The sequence below is a fragment of the Callorhinus ursinus genome, unplaced genomic scaffold (assembly GCF_003265705.2).
Source record: "Callorhinus ursinus isolate GAN/ISIS: 27379988/994484 unplaced genomic scaffold, GSC_fseal_2.0 scaffold19, whole genome shotgun sequence".
In the NCBI taxonomy this organism is placed as follows: Eukaryota; Metazoa; Chordata; class Mammalia; order Carnivora; family Otariidae; genus Callorhinus; species Callorhinus ursinus.
In genome coordinates, this window is record NW_027397081.1 from 24,765,991 (window position 1) to 24,793,359 (window position 27,369).

The following is a 27,369-nucleotide window of genomic DNA, read 5'->3' on the forward strand; positions in this document are numbered from 1 at the left end:
TGGTTTTTTGGTGGGGAAAAATCCTCTTAACACCCACATTTCTAAAAAGCAAACATCAACTAAAAATCTCTACAATCCCATAAAGTATTTATACAATACTTAGTATAGGATTCTTTTTCGATACTTAGAACAAAATTTCTTTTTTTTCTTTAATAAGGATAGGCTTTAAGTCTCTCAGGCAGAGTCCTTCAAGAGTAAACCATTATACAATTTTATGATATTGCTACACATCCAACTGGTAACAGAAGTCTTCGAGCTCAGCATTCTATTGCAAAGATTAGAATTGCCAAAATTGCCTTAACATAAATGTTTACTAACGTGTTGACCACTTATATGATTAATCTATATTAAAACATTATTTTTTGCTTAATACTGGCATCTACCCAGCCCACTTCATTGTATCTGTGAACCATTCTCTTAACCACAGTGAAATGATAAACCTTGGAAAACCCTTAAGATGTCAGACACCCAACTAAAGGGATGTGTGAGGATTTCTTGAAATAAGCAGAGCTATCGGCTGATGAGGATCTGGCAGTTAGAAGAGTTAATAAATGGAGATAAGAAAGTTGACCAGGACGATGACACTCCAGGGTATCTCAAAAAAATGATCCCAATATCAACAGATTAAGAAAAGCCCATGGGAAATCAATGTAGATCCTCGTTATTTTTGTAGAAAGGGCCTTTTTTTTTTTTACAATCCTGCTGCATAAGCCAACCATAAAGTGAAGGATGTTCTATTTGCTATTATGACATGGTTTTGTCAAAAAAGTTAGATCTCCTTCCAACTGAAGTAAACCTTTGTTCATTCTAAACATTAGCACATAATTGCAACCATAACCCAACTTTAGCTAAGTAGGGGCCAAAAAACTTATTTTCATAATTTTTAGTTTTGTTTGTCAAGTAAATCAAACCTTTTTGTATTCTTTACTAAAATTTTGGGCCCCCTTTTTAAGAGGATTCACTTCTAAATTTTCTTCTCCTTGTATGGAAGATCATATCTTCAGATAATGGGGACTGCCTATAATCAATCTGATCTATGAAATTTAATGTCAGGTTAAGCCATTTACAAGACAAAAGACTACTGATTTGAATATCAAAACTGCTTAATTTTATACTTTGTAAAATTGTGCTTTCATGAAATCTAAAGAAATGCTAATAACATCATTTTCTACTGGGCATTGATAACAATAAATGGTTAACTTAAAACATTTTACCTATTTTTATGTACACTGAATAGCAATCATGTCAACAGTGAAGAAATTAGACTGGTACCGTATGAAGACATCCATGAACAATACCAAATAGATATGAGTATTGTTTGCAAATGATAGTCTGTAGCCTATTTAGTAATATATATTTAACAAATATACTCAATTGTTGTGTTCTTTTATGAAATATAGAATAAAACAACTGATAGTTTTAGTCTTACCATCAACTGCATGGAGAGATGTAAGAGATTCTTCGCTTTTAGCTGAACGGAGGGTTCCTTCTGCCCTGCCACCTGAAGAATAAAAACCAAATAGTGTGAAGTTTTATCCATTGCTACATATGTAGAGAAAAGGAACAGTGATTTTCTCTACACATATTTAAACTTCCAAGGGTGATTAACTGTACATTTTGACAATCATATTCAATTTAAGCAGCGTATTATGTAAGGGGCTGTATTGTTTTCACATGGTTTCCTACGTGAAAAATCTCTTATCTAAAGGATTATCAACTTGAGAATGAGATGAATTTTAAAACATCTTCCTTTTTTATTTCCTAAAGATCAGCATGATGGCTTAAGATGATATCATACTAGATTTTTCTTTTTTCTCATCCTTCACAATCATTTGGTGACCCAGCCTTATAGATTCTGCTTCCTAAATATCTCTCACATCTATTTCCCACTTCTGCCAACTGCTTATCCCAGACACTCAACTCTTTCTTGGTTGTCCACCTCTAACTGTCTCCTAATTACTGTCCAGTCTACAGGCTTATCTCTTCCCATATATTTCCTGTGCTGCTGCTATAAGTCATGTTTCTAACCTTAAACATAACCATGTTACATATTAAAGCCAAAGGATAACCCCCAAAGGAACACAGGACAAAACCAAAACTCTCTGGCAAGCACATGAGGCCCCTGATGACCTAAACCTCTTTTTGAACCATCACATACCCAGCCAAGTTCCCTGCTTCACACATGAGCACACACTTTGCTCCCATTTCGGAAATGCCCTTCTCAGTCCCTTGGTGATCACATGAATCCCTACTTATATCTTTCAAAACCCAAGTAGATTTCTGACCACTAACCCTCTTGCCCATAGGAACTGACAAGTCCTACCATAATCATACATAAATGCCTTACATAAATATCTATTTCAATTGGTGTGATTCTGCATGAAATTTATTGTCTTACACATACACTTTCCCAAGTAAGTTTCTGAAGGCAGGGGCAGTATCTTAATTTTCTATCTGAGAGGTTGCTATCAAAATATTTAGCACATGCTTAGTACATGACTGCAAACTGAATGAATGATGAATTAAATAAACTGAACATTATATTTCTAACATTCAAGCACTACTATCCTTCCTAGATTTAGAAGCTGTTAATATCAGTAGACCATGGTTTTAAAACTATTTTTAAGAGTAGTATTTACAACAACAGTAATAGATTTATTTGATCCAATAAGATACTCTCATCAATGAGTCATCCCATAAAAAGATAGATTCCTTGGTTATAAGAGTTATAAACTTAAAAGGCATGTTAAAACATGGTTTTGTCACATTTTATATCTGTAAAAATACAGATTAATAAATTTAAACACCACAGCAGTTATTTTTTTTATTAACAACAATACGCAAACTATGTTATGAATTTTAATCACATTCACACTCTATACAATCTGCAGTTTCCACAAGAAACTGGGTACTTCCACCGTATTCCCTGCATATTTATGTCTGTGTTTGGAGATGAAGAATTGGTAGAAGAAGACAATTCCCGTGTAGCACCACGGCTGTGGACACACTGTGTTGAAGCACATGGTGCACACCGTCACGACACACTGAGCACCTGTATGCAGAGAGGCACAAGCCGGCAGGGCAGGACGACGGGCACAGGCCGGCCAAACCAGCTGCTTTCCTGGCGGCAAAGCACAGGACGGCGGGAGCACCAACCTTTCAGAGACAGGGCTTTCATTTCGGAAGGCTCACTCTCGTTCCGCTGCAACTTCCGCTTGGAAACGGACGACGATTTCCCCAAGTTGAAAAAGGAACGCCAGCTGCCCACGGGAGATTTTTTCATTTTATTTTGAGGCCTCCTCCTATGAGAGAGAAAATAATCTGTATTAAGATATCCAAGGGGCTGTCTTCATTTTTAGGAAATGAACAAATGATGGAAAGAACCGAACAGCCTAGAGAGGGCACAGCTGAAATAGTATCTGTGTTTACACACATCCACTGTGTATGTGCATACATGTAGCACGCACATCCACTGTATATGCCATGCGTGTAGCAAACACCCACTACACGTGCATACATGCAGCACGCACATCCACTGTATGTCATACGTAGCACGCAATCCACTGTTTATGTCATATGTAGCACACATCCATGGTATGTCATATATGTAGCACGCACATCCACGGTATATGCCACATGTGTAGCAAACACCCACTATATGTGCATACATGTAGCACACATATCCACAGTATATGCCACACGTGTAGCAAACACCCACTATGTGTGCATACATGTAGCATGCACATTCATAGTATATGCCACACGTGTAGCAAACACCCACTATGTGTGCATATATGCAGCACGTACATCCACTGTATATGCCACGCATGTAGCAAACACCCACTACACGTGCATATATGCAGCATGCACATCCACTGTATGTCATACATGCAGCACGCACATCCACTGTATATGTCATACACGCAGCACACACATCCAGTGTATATGTGCATACATGCAGCACGCACATCCAGTGTATATGTGCATACACGCAGCACGCACATCCACTGTATGTCATACATGCAGCATGCACATCCAGTGTATATGTCATACACGCAGCACGCACATCCAGTGTATATGTCATATATGTAGCACACGCGTGTGTGTATACAGCACAGTCTACAGAGCACAGCTAAACTGTACAGCTAAAGCATGACATGGTAATAAAATGTATAGATTTGAATATTAATAACTAGTCACAAAGATAATTTTTATACAGATTTTTATATTTAGATCTAACCTCACAGTCAGTGAAATAAGTAAAAATAAGAAATATTTGGAAGTAGGAATTATTAAAACTCCAAAATAAGAGTTAAACAGTTGTGTGTGAGTAAACAGAATTAAACCAAAAAGGAAGAAAAGTATTACAAATAATAACCAATATAAATTGAATGCCAGGCACTGTGCTGCCTTATGTAGTAGCTCATTTAAAGTAAAAATAACTGTACAAGGTAGGTACTATTATTCTCATTTTATAACTGAGGAAATTATGACACTAAGTTTAAGTAACTTCCTTAATGTTATAAAACTAGTAAATGATGGAGTCAGGGTTGGAACCCAGTTATATCCATATCCAAGTATCTACTCTCTTGACTGCTACTCTATAAAGAAATTTTTGAAGAAATCATGGAAATGCTGGGAGGCATCATTTTTCTTGCCCTCCTTCGGCCTAGCTGGCCCAACAATGGCAGGAGCCAGTTCTGACACTATCCATCTACCTTGCTAGCACCATTTGCCCCACGCCAGTGTTCCCTTCAGAGCAGCCCCACTCAACCCACCTGTCCCTGTAAGCACCCCTCAAAAGTGGCTCCTGCCACACCTAGCAGGCAGCCTTGGTGAGTATGGAGCCCGTTCAAGGCAATTCCTCCCCCAGAGAGGGAGGGAGGCAGCCCTGTCCACCAGCACACCACCTGCCAGCACTCCTGCAGCAGCTACAGCCGGGCCTCTCAGACCACTGCACTGAAGTCCAGCTGTGCCCACCAGTGTGCCCATAGTGCTCATGGCTGGTCACCGCAGGCAGCCAGACTGAGAACCATACCCACCCAACAGCACACCCACAGCAGTCCCAGCCCAGTTACAACAGGAGAGCACACACAGCCCACATAGGGAACACGCCAGAAGCACCTGGTTCTGGTGACCAGGAGGGACTGCACTACTGGGCCCCACAAACCTTCTTCTGAAAAAGTCACCACTTTAAGACCAGGAGACATAGCTGACTACCTAACACACAGAAAGAAAAATGAGGAGATGGAGGAATATGTTCCAAATGAGATAACAGGACAAAGCCTCAGAAAAAGAACTAAACAAAACAGAGATAAGCAATTTGCCTGATAAGCAATTTGCCTGTTCAAAGTAATGGTCAAAGATGCTCATTGGACTTCGAAGGAGAATGGATGGACTCAGTGAGAACTTCAACAAAGAGATAAAAAATTTTCAAAAGAACCAACAGAGCTGAAAAACAGAATAACTGAAATGAAAAATATACTAGAGGGAATCAACAGCAGATCAGAGGATGCAGAAGAATGGATCAGCAATTTGGAAGGCAGGGGAGTAGAAAGCACCCAAGCTGAAAAAAGAAAGAAAAAAAGAATTTTAAAAAATGATGGTAGGTGGTAAAGGTAAAATGTTTCCTCTGGGAAACATTGAGGATACTAACATTTGCATTATGGGAGTCCCAGAAGGAGAAAAGTGGGCAGGGGCAGAAAACTTATTTTAAGAAATAATAGCTGAAAACTTCCCTAACCCAGGGAATAAAACAGATATTGAGGTGGTCTGGGAAGCATATAAAGTCCCCTAAAAGATGAACTCAAGGCGGTCCACCCCAAGACACATAATAATTAAAACTTGAAAAATTAAAAATAAGGAGAGAATCTTAAAAGCAGCAAGAAAAAAACAAATAGATATATACCAGGGAAACCCCATAAGGCTATCAGCATTATTATTAGCAAATACTTTTCAGGCCAGAAAGAAGTGAAATGATATATTCAAAGTGCTGAAAGGAAAAAATCTACAGAAAATACTCTACCTGGCAAGGCTATCATTCAGAACCGAAGGAGAGATAGAGTTTCCCAGACAAACAAAAGTTATAAGAGTTCATCACTAAACCGGCCACACAAGAAATGATAAAGGGACTTTTTTGAGTAGAACAGAAAAGGCCATAACTAGAAAAGAAATTATTAAAGGAAAAAATATCACGGGTAAAAGCAAACATAAAGATAGTAAGATCAATCATTTATAAAGCTAGTATGGGGTGGCTGGGTGGCTCAGTCAGTTAAGCATCTACCTCTGGCTCAGGTCATGATCCCAGGGTCCTGGGATCGAGTCCCACATCAGGCTCCCCACTCGGTGGGGAGCCTGCTTCTCCCTCTCCCTCTGCCTGCCCCTCCCCCTGCTCATGTGTGTGTGTGTCTCTCTCTCTCTCTCTCGTGCTCTCAAATAAATAAATAAAATCTTAAAAAAAAATAAAGCTAGTATGAAAGTTAAAATAAAAAAGTAGTAAAATCAACTATATCCAAAAAATCAGTTAAGGGACTCACAAATAAAAAGATGTAAAATATGATGTCATATACATATAATGGAGAGGAGGGAGTAAAAACGCAGTGCTTTTAAAATGCATTTGAATTTAAGTGACCATCAACTCAATAAACTTGATAGGATATTATATATGAACCTCACAGTGACTATAAACCAAAATCCTGTTAATAGATACACACAGAAAAAAGAGAAAAGAATCCAAGCATAACACTAAAGAAAGTCACTAAATCACAAGAGAAAAGAGCAAGAGAAGAAACAGAACTACAAAAATAACCAGAAAACAATTAACAAAATGGCAATAAGTACATATCTACCAATAACTGCTTTAAATGTAAATAGACTAAATGCTCCAATCAAAAGACATAGGGTGATGGATAAAACAACAAGACCTACAAGACAGTCACTTCACATGTAAGACACATACAGACTGAAAGTGAAAAAATGGAAAAAGATATCCCATGCAAATGGAAGCCAAAAAAAAAGTTGGGGTAGCAACACCTACATCAGACAAAACAGACTTTAAAACAAAGGCTATAATAAGAGACAAAGAGGGCATTACATAATAAAAAGGAATCAATCCAACTGGATGCTGTATCAGTTGTAAATGCTGTGCAACCAAAATAGGAACACCTATAAGCAAATATTAACAAACATAAAGGGAGAAATTGATAGTAATACAATAGTAAGGGACTTTTAACACTCCACTTACGTTAATGAATAGATCTTTGATCAAAAAATCAAGAAATACCTAATACCTATCCTTCTCAAACTATTCCAAAAAAATAAATAAGGAAGGACTGTTTCCAAATCTATTCTATGAGGCCAGCATTACCTTGATACTAAAACCAAAGACATTACAAAACAAAGAAAATTATAGACCAATGGATTCCTGATGACCATGGAAGCAAAGCCCTCAATAAAATATTAGCAAATTGAGTTCAACAACACATTAAAAGGATCATTCACCAAGATCAAGTGAGATTTATTTCAGGGATGGGAGGATGTTTCAATATCCACAAATCAATCAACATGGTACACCACATTAACAAAATGAAGAGTAAAAATCATAGGAACATCTCAACAGATGAGAAAAAGAATTTGACAAAATTCAACAACCGTTTGCAATAAAAACTCTCAAGAAAGTGGGTTGAGAGGGAACATACCTCATCATAATAAAGGCCATATATGGCAGACCCACAGATTACACCATATTCAATGGTGAAAGGCTAAAAACTTGTCCTCTAAGATCAGAAACAAGACAAGGACGCATTCTTACCACCTTCATTCAACACAGTACTGGAAGTGCTAGCTACAGCAATGAGACAAAAAAAAGAAATAGGCATCCAAACTGGCAAGGAAGAAGTAAAACTGTCACTATTTGTAGATGACATGATACTATATATAGAAAATCCTAGATTCTACCAAAAAACCAGTAAAACTAATGAATGAATTCAGTAAGTTGCAGATACAAAATTAATATACAAAAATATTTTGCATTTTTTATACTACTAACAAAATTGGCAGAAAAAGAAATTAAGAAAACAATTCAAATTACAATTTCATCAAAAAGAATAAAAATACCTAGGATTAAATTTACCAAGGACGTGAAACACCTGTTCTCTGGAAATTATAAGACATTAGTGAAAGAAATTAAAGATGACACAAATAAAGGGAAAGATACACCATGTTTATGATTGGAAGAATTAATACCGTTAAAATGTCCACACTACCTAAAGCAATCTACAGATTCAATGTAATCCCTAACACAATATGAACAGCATTTTTCATAGAACTAGAAAAAAAAATCCTAAACTTTTTAAGGAACCACAAAAGAACCTGAACAGCCACAGCAATCTTGAGGAAGAACAAAGCTGGAGGTATCACACTCCCAGATGTCAAACTACACTGTAGATGAAACTGTATGGGACTGGCACCAAAAGAAACATAGTCTGACGGAACAGGAGACAGCCCAGAAATAAATTTACGCTTACATGGTCACTTCATCTATGACAAAGGTGGTAAGAATATGCAATGGGAAAAAGTTTCTTCAATAAATGTGTTGGGAAAACTGGACAGCTACATGTAAAAGACTGAAACTAGACCACTTTCTTATAGGATAAGGCCTGAAACCACAAAACTCCTAAAAGAAAATATACGCAGTAATCTCTCGGACATAGGCCTTGACAATATTTTTCTGTATCTGTTTCCTCAGGCAAAGGCATGAAAAGCAAAAAGAAAAGTAAGCAATGGAGACTATATCAAATTTAAAAACTTGCAAAGTGAAGGAAGCCATCTACGAGACAAAGACAACCTACTGAATGGGAGAAGATACTTGCAAATGACATGTCCACTAAGGGATTAGTACCCAAAATATATAAAGACTCATACAACTCAATACCAAAAAGATAATCTGATTGAGGCAGAGGACCTGAACAGACACTATTCCAAAAAAGACATACAGATGGCCAAAAGACACATGAAAAGATGCTCAACAATCACTCATCATCAGGGAAATGCAAATCAGAACCACAATGAGATACCACCTCACACCAGTCAGAGTAGCTAAAATGAAAAAGAGAAGAAATAACAAGTGTTGGCAAGGCAGTGGAGAAAAGGGAACCCTCATGCACTGCTGATGGGAATGTAAATTGGTACGGCCACTAGGGAAAACAGTGTGGAGGCTCCTCAAAAAATTAAAAATAGAACTACCATATGATCCAGTAGTTCCACTTCTGGGTATTACCCAAACAAGGTGAAAACATTGATTTGAAACGTATATGCACCCTTATGTTTAATGCAGCATTATTTATAATAGCCAAGATATGGAAGCAACCTAAGTGTCCATCAAGAGACGAATGCATAAAGAGGATGTGGTATACACACACAAACACACACACACACACACAATGGAATATTATGCATTCATCTCTTGATGCTGGTTGGGAGATAGCACTATGAGAAGTATTGGTCTATTCTAAACTTAATATGGAGCCAATGTCAAACAAGTCATTATTCATTCTTTATTTCCTGAGTAAGCTATTCCAACCCAGTTTCTTTCTTTCTTTTTTATATTCTTTTTATTTGAATGAGAGAGAGAAAGAGAAAATATGAGCAGGGGAGGGGCAGAGGGACAAGCAGACTCCCTGCTGAGTGTGGAGCCCAACATAGGACTTAATCCCAAGACCCCAAGATCATGACCTGAGCCAAAGTCAGATGCTTAACAAACTGAGCCACCCAGATGCCCCCAGTTTATTTCTAAATAAATTTCTAGACAACATATCTCAGAGAGAAAATCACTTATTTCCTATATAGTGGAAGTGTATTATTTTTCCCAACAATCTGCCTTCTATAATTAACTTTCATCTTCTTTAAAATGACATAATGTTGTAATGCTTTTCAAAAATCATTTGTATCATTCCCTATGAGAGATCATCTATAATCAAATGAATGGGTTTTTCTGGGACTAGCCCAAAATCAATATAATAGTATTAGAATACAACAGTAAAAAAAGAAAAGAAAAAAACACTTGACCAGAGGATTTAAGGAATTTTACCTTTCAAGTGGGAACTCAATTATAGTATGAAACTTTCCCTGAAGTGCAGCAGGTCCTTCTCCTACTTCGATGTATTTATTTTCAGTCACAATTGGAGAGCTGACCTGAGCCTGCGTTCGTGCCTGTGCCTCCTCCAATGTCAGCAGCTTGGTGGACGGAGAGGAAACCAGCAGGGACTTGGGTCTTGATAGAGAAGCTTTGGAAAGAAAGAAAAGTGATGAAAAGAGTCAAGATTTTTGGCATAGGTAAAAAATATAAATCTGTGTTAGTGTGTGTATATCAATCTCCATCTATCTACCTAACTGTGCTGTTTTACATTTTCTTCATTAAGTCTTTCAAATGGCCAAACAATAGGGCTTTATACTGAATGAGGAAAAGGTGACATACCAGGTTGTTAATAATGACATACATATATATATATATATATATATATTTTTTTTTTTTTTTAATTCCTTAAGTAACTTAACTATTTTCCTTTCTTAAAAGATAACAAGCAAGGCCTGGTATCATTCAGATATCTTAGATTTGGAAAAAATTTTTTCTTTCACTGTTCCATAATATAAGTTTATATGCATCAATAATTTGTGACATGATATATTTTTTAATGTGTCATAAACTTAGATCATAATAGGTTTAATGTAGTATTCACTAAATATTATACACACACAAAATAACTGTTAAACCATGAATTTTGAGAAGTAGACATAAATTACCTGCTTTCTACCAAAGACAGATTTATTCAATTGAGATAATAAGAAATGCAGTTTTCCATGCCTTTAGATGTTTATACATGTTCCTTGTAAACAAAATCCGTGTTAGCCATACCTGCCCCGTCCTGAATGACAGCACTGATTTTCCCGCTAAAGAGGACATCTACATGATTCAGGATGAATTCAACCACCACAGACTGAATCCTCACTTCCATGAAAGCTGCCGTTCCACTGAAGCAGGCAGATTCTATCTGTTTGGATCTGTGGGATAACCAACACCGTCAGAGACCCAAGACAGCAGCCTTAAAGGGCATTATTTTTTTTAAATGTGTAAACCACAAACAGACCAGAGGAAGAAAACATACTTTAATGCTTTGGCTAAGTCCCACTTGCCTCTTTTAGGGAGATGCTCATAAAAACAGCAGATGAGCTTTACTTTTAAAAACTGTCCTCACCAACAGTACATTAAAAGGATTATTCACCACGACCAAGTGGGATTTATCCCTGGGCTGCAAGGTTGGTTCAACATCCGCAAATCAATCAACGTGATACAATATATTAATAAAAGAAAGAACAAGAACCATATGATCCTCTCAATAGATGCAGAAAAACCATTTGACAAAGTACAGCATCCTTTCTTGATCAAAACTCTTCAGAGTAGAGGGATAGAGGGTACATACCTCAGTATCATAAAAGCCATCTATGAAAAACCCACAGCGAATATCATTCTCAATGGGGAAAAACGGAGAGCTTTCCCCCTAAGGTCAGGAACACGGCAGGGATGTCCACTCTCACCACTGCTATTCGACAATGTAATAGAAGTCCTAGTCCAGCAATCAGACAACAAAAAGAAATCAAAGGCATCCAAATCGGCAAAGAAGAAGTCAAACTCTCACTGTTTGCAGATGATATGATACTTTATGTGGAAAACCCAAAAGACTCCACCCCAAAACTGCTAGAACTCATACAGGAATTCAGTAGCGTGGCAGGATATCAAATCAATGCACAGAAATCAGTGGCCTTCCTATACACCAACAACAAGACAGAAGACAGAGAAATTAAGGAGTCGATCCCATTTACAATTGCAGCCAAAACCATACGATACCTAGGAATAAATCTAACCAAAGAGGCAAAGGATCTGTACTCAGAAAACTATAAAATACTCATGAAAGTAATTGAGGAAGACACAAAGAAATGGAAAAACGTTCCATGCTCATGGATTGGAAGAACAAAAATTGTGAAGATGTCAATGCTACCTAGAGCAATCTACACATTCAATGCAATCCCCATCAAAATACCATCCACTTTTTTCAAAGAAACGGAAAAAATAATCCTAAAATTTGTATGGAACCAGAAAAGCCAGAGGAATGTTGAAAAAGAAAAGCAAAGCCGGTGGCATCAAAATTCTGGACTTCCAGCTCTATTACAAAGCTGTCATCATCAAGACAGTATGGTACTGGCACAAAAACAGACACATCGATCAATGGAAAAGAATAGAGAGCCCAGAAATGGACCCTCAACTCTATGGTCAACTCATCTTCGACAAAGCAGGAAAGAATGTGCAATGGAAAAAAAGTCTCTTCAACAAATGCTGTTGGGAAAATTGGACAGCCACATGCAGAAGAATGATACTGGACCATTTCCTTACACCACACACAAAAATAGACTCAGAATGGTTGAAAGACCTAAATGTGAGACAGGAGTCCATCAAAATCCTAAAGGAGAACACACGCAGCAACCTCTTCGACCTCAGCCGCAGCAACTTCTTCCTGGAAACATCGCCAAAGGAAAGGGAAGCAAGGGCAAAAATGAACTATTGGGACTTCATTAAGATAAAAAGCTTTTGCACAGCAAAAGAAACAGTCCACAAAACCAAAAGATGACCGACAGAATGGGAGAAGATATTTGCAAATGACATACCAGATAAAGGGCTAGTATCCAAAATCTATAAAGAACTTATCAAACTCAACACCCAAAAAACAAATGATCCAATCAAGAAATGGGCAGAAGACATGAACAGACAGTTTTCCAAAGAAGACATCCAAATGGCCAACAGACACATGAAAAAGTGCTCAACATCACTCAGCATCAGGGAAATCCACATCAAAACCTCAATGAGATACCACCTCACACCAGTCAGAATGGCTAAAATTAACAAGTCAGGAAACGACAGATGTTGGCAGGGATGCGGAGAAAGGGGAACCCTCCTACACTGTTGGTGGGAATGCAAGCTGGTGCAACCCCTCTGGAAAACAGTATGGAGGTTCCTCAAACAGTTGAAAACAGAGCTACCGTACGATCCAGCAATTGCAGTACTGGGTATTTACCCCAAAGATACAAATGTAGGGATCCGAAGGGGTACATGCACCCTGATGTTTATAGCAGCAATGTCCACAATAGCCAACCTGTGGAAAGAGCCAAGATGTCCATCGACAGATGAATGGATAAAGAAGATGCGGTATATAAATACAATGGAATATTATGCAGCCATCAAAAGGAATGAGATCTTGCCATTTGCAACAACGTGGATGGAACTGGAGGGTATTATGCTAAGCGAAATAAGTCAATCAGAGAAAGACATGTATGATATGATCTCACTGATATGAGGAATTCTTAATCTCAGGAAACAAACTGAGGGTTGCTGGAGTGGGGGGAGGTGGGAGGGATGGGGTGGCTGGGTGATAGACATTGGGGAGGGTATGTGCTATGGTGAGTGCTGTGAATTGTGTAAGACTGTTGAATCACAGACCTGTACCTCTGAAACAAATAATACATTATATGTTAAAAAAAGAAAAAGAAGAAGATAGCAGGAAGGGAAAAATGAAGGGGGGGAAATCGGAGGGGGAGACGAACCATGAGAGACTATGGACTCTGAGAAACAAACTGAGGGTTCTAGCAGGGAGGGCGCTGAGGGGATGGGTTAGCCTGGTGATGGGTATTAAAGAGGGCACGTTCTGCATGGAGCACTGGGTGTTAAACGCAAAGAATGAATCATGGAACACTACATCAAAAACTAATGGTGTAATGTATGGTGATTTACATAACATAATAATAAAAAAAACTAATGATGTAATGTATGGTGATTAACATAACATAATAAAATAAAATTAAAATAAATAACATTAAAAAATAATAAAAAAATAAAAACTGTCCTCAAGGAACACTGATAAATTAGACTCTGATATAAGATGACTGGTTCTACTTAAGGTCATAAGTCAAATGCAACTTACCTTAGCAGGTTTGGAGCCCAAACAATTGCGAGGTTTTTTGCATGCATATTTGTGATGGAACAATAGTCAGCTAGAAGAGACAAGTGTCTCATCAGGAACTCGAGCGTTCTGGAAAATGCAATATAACATATTAATGAAAAGAAACAGTATGTAGCAGAATAGAGCATAAAGCTCTTCTAATTAATTTTTAAGATTTCAATGGAAAAATAGAAAAGGAAACCAAACAAACTCCAACAAAATTTTTTGTTGCTTCTTAGGTCTGAATATTATTACCCCAGAAGTGTCAGGAAAATATTATGAATTCTATATTCTATATACAGTAATCACATCTATAGAACTCTAAGAAAAAAAAGTCTAAGGTAGATGCAGTAAGAAATTAACATTTCTGACAGGATTTGTTCCAAGAAAACGGCCTTAGTTTTTCAAATCTGTAGGAATATTTGCTCCTGGCTGTCAGACATCTAGTTTCAAAGACACCAATGAAGTAAATCCTCCATAAAAGCTAGTTTCTAGACAAATGATATCATGAAGTTATGTTATTCTACTTGCAGCAGACACTAACAGGAGGGGATTTAAACTTTTCTTTTATAAAAGAAAACAGTATTTCACAGGCCTAAAAGGTAAAAAGAAAAATTGCATTGGGCACCATGGGGAGAGAAGAGTTGAGCAATTATATGTGTATATATATATATATACATATACACACACATACATACATATGGAGAGAGAGGGGGTGGATATTAAATAACAAAGCAGAACATTTTTGGAAAAAAAAGCATGATCAGCTTAAATGCAAGTTATAAAAGAGAGAAACACAAAGAGGTATTACCTAGCAGCTCCTACATCTCTCCAAGTGTCCCTACCTACCTGTATAGGGATTGAAACTATTAAGGACAGTTTATAGGAGAGAGAAATTTAAGACTGTTATTTGCAACAGTAACAAAAGTGAAACAGTGGTCAGCATATGAGCCTCAAAGACCAAGATGTGCCCAACGTGAACCTGAGAAGAAAATGCAGACAGCAGCTAGAAGCACCACTCAAGAGGCTTTCTACAGGGATCTCATCAAGTTCCCACAACAGCCCTACCTGCACAGTGCTACCACTCCCCACTTTATGGAGGAGAAAGCCAAGGTGTGCTCAGGTTACTCTCAAATCAAGGGCAGCCTGGCTCCACAGTCTCTCTTTCAACAGCATCTACTGCAGCTGCTCTATAGTACAAATGGTACTTCTTGGTCCCTCCCATACATACTTAAGTAGGAAAGGCAGGCAGACAGACAGACAGACAGAAGTGAGGCTGGTCTGGAGACAATGTAAAGGTGGGAAGCTTGAGAAATATGTTTAGAAAATGTATAAAGTTATATTATTTTGAGTGGGGGGTATATGAAGGAAGGGAAATACTTAAGTACTTCAGAAGAAATGCAAATCAAACCACCAAAGATAGCATTTTATTCACATATCTAATTGTAAAAATGTTTTTATATAAAAGCTTATGGAGAATTTTAGTCAGAGTCCCATGAAATGAGCATTTTCATATTCAGCAGAGTACAAACTGCATAAGTCTTCATGGAATACAATTTGGAAATTGCTGTATATTGAGAAAAAATTTTAGTACCTTTTGATTTCTAAGAATTCCACTTTCAGGTTTTCAGCCAAAAAAAAAAAAAAAAAAACTAGATTCCCAAAAAGATTCATGTAAATGGATGGTCCTCACAGTAATGTTCAAAACTGAGAGAGAAAAAAACCCACCATAGAATGCAAACTAGTACAGCCACTGTGGAAAACAGTATGGAGGTTCCTCAAAAAGTTAAAAATAGAACTACCTTATAGTCCAATAATGAAACTACTGAGCATTTACCCCAAAATACAAAAACACTAATTCAAAGGGATACATGCACCCCTATGTTTATTACAGCATTATTTACCATAGCCAAATTATGGGAGCAGCCCAAGTGTCCATCAATGGATGAATGGATAAAGAAGAGGTGGTATATACATACACTGGAATATTATTCAGCCATAAAAGAATGAACTCTTGCCATTTGCAACAATATGGATGGAGCTAGAGAGTAAAAGCCTAGGCAAAATAAGTCAGAGAAAGACAAATAATATATGATTTCACTCGTATGTGGAATTTAAGAAACAAAACAAACAAGCAAATTAGGGAAAAGGTTAAATAACATATAGCCCATTCACATAAGAGAACACTATTAAAAATCATGTTTTTTCAAGAACATTTAAGGAACTAGGAAATGTGAGTATTAAAATCTTAAAAAGTCTGGATGCAAAGAGATATATTAAAGGAGATTAACACTCAAATTATGTAGAAGCAGCTAGAATATAAAAACACATTATATAGTAGGAGATATATCACAAGGAATTGTATATAATATAGGTTAGGAGATACGTGTATAGTAAACAATATATATAAAACATGTGGGCATACACTGTAGGTAATATATTAGAAATACAGAAGATAATATTAGGATATACATATCATATGTGTGTACATATACATATATATACACACACACACATATCAGCAAGCTACAAAGTATATGTTGAACAAAATATATAAAATGTATAATGCAATATATATTATTGAACATTTACTATGTGCAAGGTTCTATTCTGAGACTACAGTGATAAATGACAAAATTCATGACCTTAAGGAGCTTGTGTTTTAAAGGGATTATACATAAAGTAGGCAATACTATATATATCCATATAAATACAGATATATATATATAGAGAGAGAGAACATATAGTAGGATATACAATATATAATAAATAGCAGGTAAAAGTATACAATGTCCAATAGGGAAGATTAAATAGATAAATAGTAAGGAAGCTACATATTCAATTAGTAAGGGTAATAACTATATATTATTGAGAAATATCTATATTTATATAATAAAGAAGATATGTATGATGTAGGAAAAATATGAATGTAGTTAGAGGAGATAAACATAATATAGTAGAAAAGTTGTATGTATCAATATATATTGTAAGCTTACTGAAAGCCAATGTTTATGAAAGGTTATTTTAATTCATAATGAAGTTAAATGCTATCAGTACTTTATTTAAACATGATTAAAAATAGTATTTTCTTGTGTCTATAGGAGATACATATGTATGTGAGTATATATGCACACACATTTATACGTACACACTATAGATAAAAAAGTAAACGCATAGATATACATCATAATAATAGGGGTAATTAACTCATAAATAGCACTTATATAACAGGCCTTGTTCTAAGTGCTATTCCTTTAATATTCATAATAATCCTAATAGAAAAGTACCAGTATTCTCTATTTCACAAACAATGAAACTGAGCCCAAGAGGCAAAGGAACTTGCCCAAGGTCACAAGGTCATATAGCTAATACAGGCAAAGTCCCTGCTCCAAAGGGCTCCAAAGTCCCTACATTATAATGTCTATAATACATAGACATTATATATAATAGATAACATAAATGTACTATGCAACAGGGGATAAATATATAAGAGATATAAATAAAATATATGTTGGGAGATTTATTTATATAAAATATAAAATATACAGGAGATATATGTACTTCACCATATGAGAAATATATACATACATGGTATATATACATACTCTCCATTATATATATATAAATACACACACACACACATGCATATACACTCTCTCCATATATATCTCTTCTTACTGACATCCTCTTAATTCACCCACAATATTAACCAATACTCTCGATTCCCTCTGTAAAATGTACTGATTGGTGTCTAAGGCACTCTAAGTATGTTTGCCTATAGGTTTCTCTCCCTAAACCACTTTTAAATTAAATATAATTTAAATTTTAAGCAGGTTTACCTAAAGCCAATTTTAAGTGTTTCTCTGTTTATGCAAGATTATTTTAATTCACAATGACGTTAAATGCTATCACACTTATAAAATATGACTTTTAAAAAAAGAATTTTTGTTTCTTGCTCCTATGAAATCTGTTGAATATTTTGCAGTCTTGATAAAGGTGAGGTGTCAAATGAGGAAGGAAAAATACTGTGACAAACAGAGAACAATTTAAAACAAAACCCGTAATTACCAGTAATATTCTCATAGAGAGAAGAGATTATATCCATGAGATAAGAGAAGGATGCTATAAAGTAGGAGCATTCAGAGGAACAAGAAAGGGAGTTCTTGGAAATCATTTTCTTTTAAACCAAGAAATGGCCTGGAGGAAATCCGTACATGGAAACTGATAAAGTGAAGGTAAGAAATGAAAGAGTTGGTTCAAGAACTACAATAAATCCAGTAAGAGAACAGAGAAAAGGGCTGGAGTTTAAGTTGCAGTGAGAACCACTGAGGAAATAATAACAAGAAAAATGGAAGTTCCCTGATGGAAAAGGCCCACCGAGTGCCCACAGCAAAGAAAAAGAAGCCACTCCAAGAAAAGTCAATGTGAAAATTGAACACTAGGTATGTTCTAAGTATAAAAGCATCCAGAAAGGATACAGACAAAAACAAAATACATCATTCTAAGAACTGGCAGACTAGAATCAGATATCACTGCAGCATTTTTGCTTAGAAGACAATGGTGTGATATTACCAAAATTATGGGAAAAAATTATTTACAGACTAAAATTCTATAGTTATCAATCAAATGCAAGAGTAGGAATAAGAGCATTTCTGTATCAATGTCTCAAAACGTTTACCTCCCTTATAGCTTTCCTCAAGAAGCTACCAAAGATGTCTACTACAAAGGAGGGAGTACACACAAGGGAGGTGACGGCAAGAGATCCCAAAAAGAAGGATCCAACTCGTGCAGGAGGCAATGAAGAGAATTTCCAAAATGAGGGGGAAGAGTTGAAAGTGTTGTAGATCTAGAGAGCAATCAGCCTGGACTGAGGGACTGAGTAGTGGGATAAAAGGCTCCAGGAGGGATGTTTGCATGGGAAAAAAAAAAAAAGAAAGAAAGAAAGAAAGAAAGAAAAAGCAAGCAAGCAAGCAAGCAAGCAAGCAAGCAAGCTTGTCTGGTAAGTCTGAACACACTGGGAGAACATATGTAGTCAGTCCTGTGAGAAGAGTTTCAGGGGTAAACTAGTGACGAACAGGAACTTAGCAAGCCAAAAATGGGCAACTGCTCCACAAACACAAAGTTAACCCAGAAAGGAAAGAGAAGTCTAGTATATATTATGTGCAGTTGTAAATCACAGTTACAAAGTTATTACAATATAGACAGTGAATACTGATTTAACTCCAAATGCTGACGTAACCAGACTATGAAGACCAGAGAAGGGGAAATGTGTGTTTGTGTGGTACTGGGGCGGGTGGGTAAAGAAAGCTAAATTTCACTTACTTATAAAAGGAAGGTAAAAGTAACATCTAAAAATGAAAAATAAAAAATAAAAAACATAAGCATGTTATTCAGAAACAGAAGCTGAGGAGAAATCAGAAAGGGGAGCTGTGAGGCAGGAAACTTATTTTTCACTAGCAACTATGCAGACCACCTGACTTTTTAAAATGATGTACATATACGTTATATTGGTCTTTTCTTTCTTAATTTAGAGAAAAAAGATATATTTACATGATACCTCCTGTTACAACTACCAAGTCAAGAAGTCTTGGCTTAATTCTAACCATCTGTCTTGCTATGCTTTATATTAAAAAAAATACTAAGGACCAGACTCATTTGCACATTGGATCTCATTTTAACATCAAAAAAAAAAAAATCCTCTTAAGAAGGTATTATTAGTATTCTTTTCACAGATACGGAGATTAATGTTTGGAGAGGTCATGAAGGAAGTGATGAAGTTGCAAATTCAAACTCAGATCTATCAAAGCTAATATTTGTTATACGGCACTAGGTTTCTTTTTCTAGTAACTTAAAAAAAAAAGTCTTTTTCCTCCTTAAAATATTCTTCAATAACTGTGTGTTATCAGATTTGTCTCCTCAGCCTTCTTTTTCGGGTTGAATACCTGAATTTCTTGAGCTTCCTTCACAAAAGCTCTTTTGTGTTGTATTTTTTTCACTCTTCAGTGGGTTCTTAAGAACTTCTTTAAATTCCCCACATTCCTCTTAAGACAGGACACATTAGGGGTGCCTGGGTGGCTCAGATGGTTAAGCGTCTGCCTTTGGCTCAGGTCATGATCCCAGAGTCCTGGGATCGAGTCCCACATCAGGCTCCCTGCTAGGCGGGGAGCCTGCTTCTCCCTCTGCCTCTGACTCTCATGAATAAATAAAATATAAAACATAAAAAATAAAAAAAACAAGACCGGACACATTCATGGCACAATGAGGCAATGCTAACTTACTTTCTGGGTCTTGATCATCATGATTTATAGCTATAGTGTGGACTTAAAAAAATGCTGATTTTTAATGTTGATTAAAACTTTTAGGGGTGCCTTGCTGGCTCAGTCAGAAGAGTGTGTGACTCTTGATCTCAGGATTATGGGTTCAAGCCCCACACGGGATGTAGATATTAGTTAACTAAATTAAAAAAGAATTTTAGTGTTGATTTAGTGCCAAATATATGCTGTTTTATTTTAATTTTATTTTATTGTTATGTAAGTCACCATATAATACATCATTAGTTTTTGATGTAGTGATCCACGATTCACTGTTTTCGTGTAACACCCAGTGCTCCATGCAGTACGTGCCCTCCTTAATACCCGTTACTGGGCTAACCCATCCCCCCCCCTCTAAAACTCTGTTTCTCAGGGTCCATAGTCTCTCATGGTTCATCTCTCCCTCCGATTTCCCCCCTTCATTTTTCCCTTCCTTCTCCTAATGTCCTCCATGCTATTTCTTATGTTCCACAAATAAGTGAAACCATATGATAATTGACTTTCTCTGCTTGACTTATTTCACTTAGCATCATCTCCTCCAGTCCCATCCATGTTGATGTAAAAGTTGGGTATCCATCCTTTCTGATGGCTGAGTAATATTCCATTGTATATATGGACCACATCTTCCTTATCCATTCATCTGCTGAAGGGCATCTCAGCTCTTTCCACAGTTTGGCTATTGTGGACATTGCTGCTATGAACATTGAGGTGCATATGGCCCTTCTTTTCACTACATCTGTGTCTTTGGGGTAAATACCCAGGAGTGCAATTGCTGGGTCATAGGGTAGCTCTATTTTTAATTTTTTGAGGAACCTCCACACTGTTTTCAAAGTGGCTGTACCAACTTGCATTCCCAACAACAGTGTAAGAGGGTTCCCCTTTTTCCACAACCTCTTCAACATTTGTTGTTTCTTGCCTTGTCAGTTTTTGCCATTCTAACTGGTATAAGGTGGTATCACAGTGTGGCTTTGATTCGAATTTCCCTGATGGCTAATGATGATGAACATTTTTTCATGTGTCTGTTAGCCCTTTGTATGTGTTCTTTAGAGAAGTGTCTGTTCATGTCTTCTGCACATTTTTTGACTTATTTGTTTTTTGGGTGTTGAGTTTGAGAAGTTTTTTATAGATCATGGATACCAGCCCTTTATCTGTAGTGTCATTTGCAAATATAACTATATATGACCAATGCCATTTTGAAAAAGAAAGCACTAAATTATTTGTGTATTACTAAAACATCTACTGCATTTAATTTTTTTTCAGTAACTGAAATTTTAAAATTTTACCTTTTGCTTTTTTGCATATCATCATCTATAATTTACACTGTTTTCTTTCTCTCACTAAATGGCAGTCATCTTCAATTTTATTTTGGTCTTCTCAGATATGAGCAAAAATATTTCTGGGAGTCCAAACTAACATACAAATTAAATTTAGTCTTAAAAAGTAGCAACAACAAAACCAATGAATAACAACAAAACCTAAAAAACACCCAAAAAACAGGTTTATTGATCATCTGAGAGTCTCCTGAGGAAGAACTGTGAGATACCTGTTAGATTTTGTGCTTCTATGTAGTTTGGATACCTTTTGAAAAAGAAAAGAGGGTTGGAAAAAAAGGAATCAAGTAAACTGGAATCCAGTACTGTGTCCATATGTTGGACTCAAGCAATCACAAGTCAATATTCACACTTGTGATCATACACCCCAGTATTTCTCAGTGGCTCAAAAGACAAAGAAACCAACAAAACAGGTTGAGTCAACTATTCATTTGTTCATTTATTCATTCATTAATTCAACATGTACTAAGTGCCTATTGAATGCCAAGCACCGTGCCAGGCCTTGGGATACAATGACAAATAAACATAACGCCTGAACAAATGAAGTTTATATAGAACTCCACGGAAATTTAGTTAGAAACCTAGAGAAAAAAAACACTCTTCACATCAACTGACTTGTACTTTTGGGTGATATCTTAAAGCACGAGACTTACCTGTAGTGTGGAGGGGGGAGTTGCTGGATGACATCATGAATTTTTATCAGCCTTTCTTCATCTGTTGCTGCTGAAACAGCATCCTGCAACAATCATAATGTGAAATAAACCAGTAGGTTTTGCTGGTAAAAATGAAAATTCTTCACTTACAATTCAGTTTTCACTCTACTCTTTGATGCTGAACGACAAGGAAACACAGAGTATCAAGAAAGTAAACTTTGTTTCCATACTATGTGGACATTGAAATCTATTAAAAGATAACTTTTTAAAACTTTATGGTAACCAATATTAAAGGTGATAAGATTAGTGGATCAAAGTCAGAAACTAAAAGAAAGAAAATGTGAAAACAGTGAAGACTATGGACTAGCTAGCAATAACTGCTTTTTTGTTGTCTTTAAAGGAGATATTTTAGTCACAGAACTATTTCTTACATGACCAAAGCAAATCTTTACATGTTTTGACTAAAATCACAGCAAAACTCCAAAGAGAATTTGATTAAAGTGACCTTACTCACAGAAAATTTCTCATACAGCTGGTAGGTAAGCAGAGGGTTTGGGAGCTCTCGAAAATACAGCTTACAGAGGGAGCCCACAGAATGGATGTCCTGAACATACGGTTCTTTTGTCAAGTCGGGGACATGTTCAGAGTCAAATTCATGGCTAACAAAGACAAACGAGAGACAAAACAAAATTATTTTATTGAAGAAAAAGCAAATATATGACTTAAAACAGAAAGCAAAGTTAATGTTTTAGTCAAATGATTGTATTTTATCTAAGTTATGTTTGGACATCCAGCAGTAACTGGATGTCTGTTCATAAGACAAATGTTTTTCTAAGTGGAAATTATGGGCACAGTTCTAATATTAAAATGGACAATGATCTCTGAAATGTATATGGATGAGCAGTTCTTAACACACAGATCTAAAAACAGAATTCCTAATTCTAATGGTTTGAATATCCAATATTTTGGCAATTCTGCAAACTAGGGCTTGAATGGCAGCTGGTCCATGAGCAACTCTGTACAGAAATCCCTCAGGTACAAGAAGTATAGTTCAGGAATACTTTACTGAAGAAAGGTAAAGGGGCCAGAAATAATATAAAGCAATTTCTAGCTAACCAAATTTTAATAGCAGCAAAATCATAGTGTAAAGTGAGTGAAATGAAAGTTGTGCTTAGAATACTAAGGCAGGTTAGGCTCATTCTCCAGGAGGTTAATTAATATTAATCTACAGGTATGGGACTACTTATAAACCTAGAGGATTAGTATATGTGGACAATGTGAATATGAGATCTGCTGCAGCTGAAACTAAAGACTGACACTGTCTTTAGCACAAGAATCAATTTAAGTATTTTCCAAACATGTATTCTTGAAAATAGAGATGAGGTCTATGGCCAATTAGAATACTAAAATCTGGGCGCCTGCGTGGTTCAGTTGGTTAAGCGAGTGCCTTCGGCTCAGGTCATGATCCTGGAGTCCCGGGATCAAGTCCCACATTGGGCTCCCTGCTCAGCAGGGAGTCTGCTTCTCCCTCTGACCCTCTTCCCTCTCATGCTCTTTATCTCTCATTCTCTCTCTCTCAAATAAATAAATAAAATCTTTTAAAAAAAATGGAATACTAAAATCTGCATGGAATAATGGCAATTACCAGGCACCACAGTGAAAAATAAAGGATAAGAACATATTAAGAATAGACTAGAATATGAGAGATTAAGCAAAAATATAATTCTATTGCTCATATAAAGGAGACCACTATTTTTGTCTCTGAGAAGGGGAGAGGATGTAAAATACATAGCACATACACACTTGAGCATACGCTACAGCACTGGGGTTAAAGGAGATTAGAAGAAGTTTCACCACAGAAATGCAAACAATTATAAGAGAATATTATGAAAAGCTATATGCCAACAATTTGGACAATCTGGAAGAAATGGATAAATTCCTGGAAGCATATAAACTACCAAAACTGAAACTGGAAGAAACAGAGAACTCGAACAGACTGATAACCAGGAAAGAAATTGAATCAGTAATCAAAAATCTCCCAACAAAATCCAGGACCAGATGGCTTCAAGGGTAATCTACCAACATTTAAAGAAGAGTTAATACTTACTCTTCTCAAACTATTCCAAAAAAACGGAAAAGGAAGGAAAATTTCCAAACTCATTCTGTGGGGCCAGCATTACCCTGATTCTAAAATCAGATAAAGAATCCACTAAAAAAGAGAACTACAGGCCAATATCCCTGATGAATATAGAAGAAAAAATTCTCAATAAAACACTAGTAAAATGAATCCGACAGGACATTTACCGAAATCATTCACCCTGATCAAGTGGGATTTATTCATGGGTTGCAAGGGTGGTTCAACAGAATGTTTCACTTGTTGACTTTAATTAAGAACTAAGGAATAATTCTATTATACTGTAAATTTTCATCTCTCATTGTCTTCATGGATTCAAACTTCGAAATTTGCTAAAATCTTCAAATACTGCAATGAGGCAAAATACAAGGACTGAAGAGGTTAATGGGACATGGTTTTCTGATACAACAGATGAAAAAATGGCATTCAGGAAAACATTTACAGAGAACACTATGGATATTATCTCCTACTTTAAACTGTACTACTGAAAATTATGGTTATCAATGTGACTTATTTTTGAAATCATTTAACATTAATAAATCATAATAGGAATGAAAAAGAAAATGCCAAATAGGGTTTTACCGTAGTCTCTGGATATTAGAGGCAACGCCAGAGAGACGATATATTCCATCCACAATGCCATATCTCTCAATGAATGCTGTACAGCTCTGAAGAACCTGGGGCACTAAAGAGAATTTTTAAAGACATGGTTAAACCAGGAGTATTCCATCACAATGAAGTCACAAAAAAAATGAGAATGATTTAGTGTTCACGAGCAAAACAAAATCTGGTAAATTAAAATTATAAGGGGCAGAGATTAATCTACTACAAAAAGTGATGAGGACATATTTAACTTATTTTCACATCTAAACTAGACAACTGGGGGCACCTGGGTGGCTCAGCCATTAAGTGTCTGCGTTCGGCTCAGGTCATGATCCCAGGGTCCTGGGATCAAGCCCCACATCAGGCTCCCTGCTCTGCGGGAAGCCTACTTCTCCCTCTCCCCCACCCCCTGCTTGTGTTTCCTCTCTCACTCTCTCTCTCTCTCTCTCTCTCTCTCCGTCAAATAAATAACATCTTAAAAAAATAAATAAAAATAAACTAGACAACTGGTTCCTGAATATCAAGGCAGGCTCTCTCCCATTACATTTAGCTAAGTGAAAGAATTCGTACGTTATTAGGACAGTCTAAGTTCTTCTGCAGCAGTCTTGTTTAGGTCATGTTACAACACTAAGATGAACTGTTTTGTCCTAACACCATACCAGACTTTAAAAAAAAAAAAAATACAGCTGTTCAGCTGAATTTCATACATGGAAAATGGATATACAAAGTTAATGCTTATTCCAACATGATAATTGCCAATATATTAGTGCTCCAATTTCTCACTTTGAAAAGCTTCTTCCATCTTTTCATAGTTAAGGCTAATTCTAAATTTTATCCAATAAACAAAACACTGACATAAGGCAAAGGTCAAAGCAATTTCAAGTAGAAGGAATCTTTTGATTTCCTGCCTATCTTTACATTAAAACTGCTTTACATTAAAACTGTTTTGGGGTGCTTGGGTGGCTCAGTCATGAGCCATAAGCGTCTGCCTTCAACTCAGGTCACGATCCAGGGTCCTGGGATCAAGCCCCGCAATGAGGCTCCCTGCTCAGCGGGGAGCCTGCTTCTCCCTCTCCCTCTGCCTGCCACTCCCCCAGCTTGTACTCTCTTTCAAATAAATAAATAAAATCTTTTAAAAAAACAGTTTTGACTTAATACTATCAGCTCCTCAATAAGTAGAAAGAAAAGAAGCGTACTCTTTCTGGTTACCTCATTGAATACCTGACAAAAATGGACAGCTATTCTGGGCCTCTAGAAAAGACTGTTTGAGGTATAAAATTAAAAATTTTTCATAATCACTCAAAACTGTACAGTAGCTGAAATTTGAGCCTATTTGTCTTATAACGCAGACTGATGAATTTACTTCATCATCAGGATTTAGTAACTATGTTCATTTGATAGTGTTAGCTAAAATCCCTGAAAAGAAGGTTGGGAGAACATTATTTGGTCTACAGAAAACTACTACACAAGGGATGAAACATTCAGATTGGGAAATGAAAAAATTAAAATATTTTAATAAGTTAATCTTAGCTAATGTATTTTACTTATTGCATAAAACACTACTTTATTATTATAACAGATTTTTCTTGGTTCTCCTGCCTTTTGCTGTTCTTCCTACATTCTATCTTTTAAATTCTGTCAGATCCTCTAATTTACATTTAAAATTTATACTCCCTAGCTTTGAATTATTTTTTAAATCAACTATATTATTAAGCATGTAATATGTGCCAAGCTAAGTTTTTTACAATGGATGCTCTCATTTAATTCTCACAGAAATTTACAGGAAAAGCTCTATTATTACCCCCATTACATATATAGAGAGGAAACTGAATCTTACAGATACAAAGTTTTACCTAAGGGCAAGCAGGAAACAATGGCAGAAATGAGATTCTAACTCAAGGAGTCCAAGGAGAAAGCCGATTTTTTTTATTTTTTATTGTTATGTTAATCAGCATACATTACATCATTAGTTCTTGATGTAGTGTTCCATGATTCATTGTTTGTGCATAACACCCAGTGCTCCATGCAGAACGTGCCCTCCTTAATACCCATCACCAGGCTAACCCATCCCCCCACCCCCCTCCCCTCTAGAACCCTCAGTTTGTTTTTCAGAGTCCATCGTCTCTCATGGTTTGTCTCCCCCTCTGACTTACTCCCCTTCATTCTTCCCCTCCTGCTATCTTCTTTTTCTTTTTTCTTAACATATCTTGCATTATTTGTTTCAGAAGTACAGATCTGTGATTCAACAGTCTTGCACAATTCACAGCGCTCACCATAGCACATACCCTCCCC

At 36.5% G+C, this 27,369-nt stretch overlaps 1 protein-coding gene across 7 annotated transcripts in view; it reads right to left on the minus strand.

Moving 5' to 3' along the window:
- ARHGAP32 (Rho GTPase activating protein 32) overlaps nucleotides 1-27,369 on the minus strand; it is a 311,991-nt gene that overhangs the window by 6,763 nt on the left and 277,859 nt on the right. For all 7 annotated transcript variants that reach the window (XM_073903977.1, XM_073903975.1, XM_073903974.1 and 4 more), the window contains 8 exons: nucleotides 25,057-25,159; nucleotides 22,855-22,999; nucleotides 22,341-22,423; nucleotides 14,028-14,135; nucleotides 10,913-11,058; nucleotides 10,088-10,283; nucleotides 3,157-3,302; nucleotides 1,430-1,501 (listed from right to left, as the gene is read on the minus strand). In XM_073903977.1, coding sequence (XP_073760078.1) covers nucleotides 1,430-1,501; nucleotides 3,157-3,302; nucleotides 10,088-10,283; nucleotides 10,913-11,058; nucleotides 14,028-14,135; nucleotides 22,341-22,423; nucleotides 22,855-22,999; nucleotides 25,057-25,159 — 999 coding nt within the window. The remainder of the gene's footprint in view (nucleotides 1-1,429; nucleotides 1,502-3,156; nucleotides 3,303-10,087; nucleotides 10,284-10,912; nucleotides 11,059-14,027; nucleotides 14,136-22,340; nucleotides 22,424-22,854; nucleotides 23,000-25,056; nucleotides 25,160-27,369) is intronic.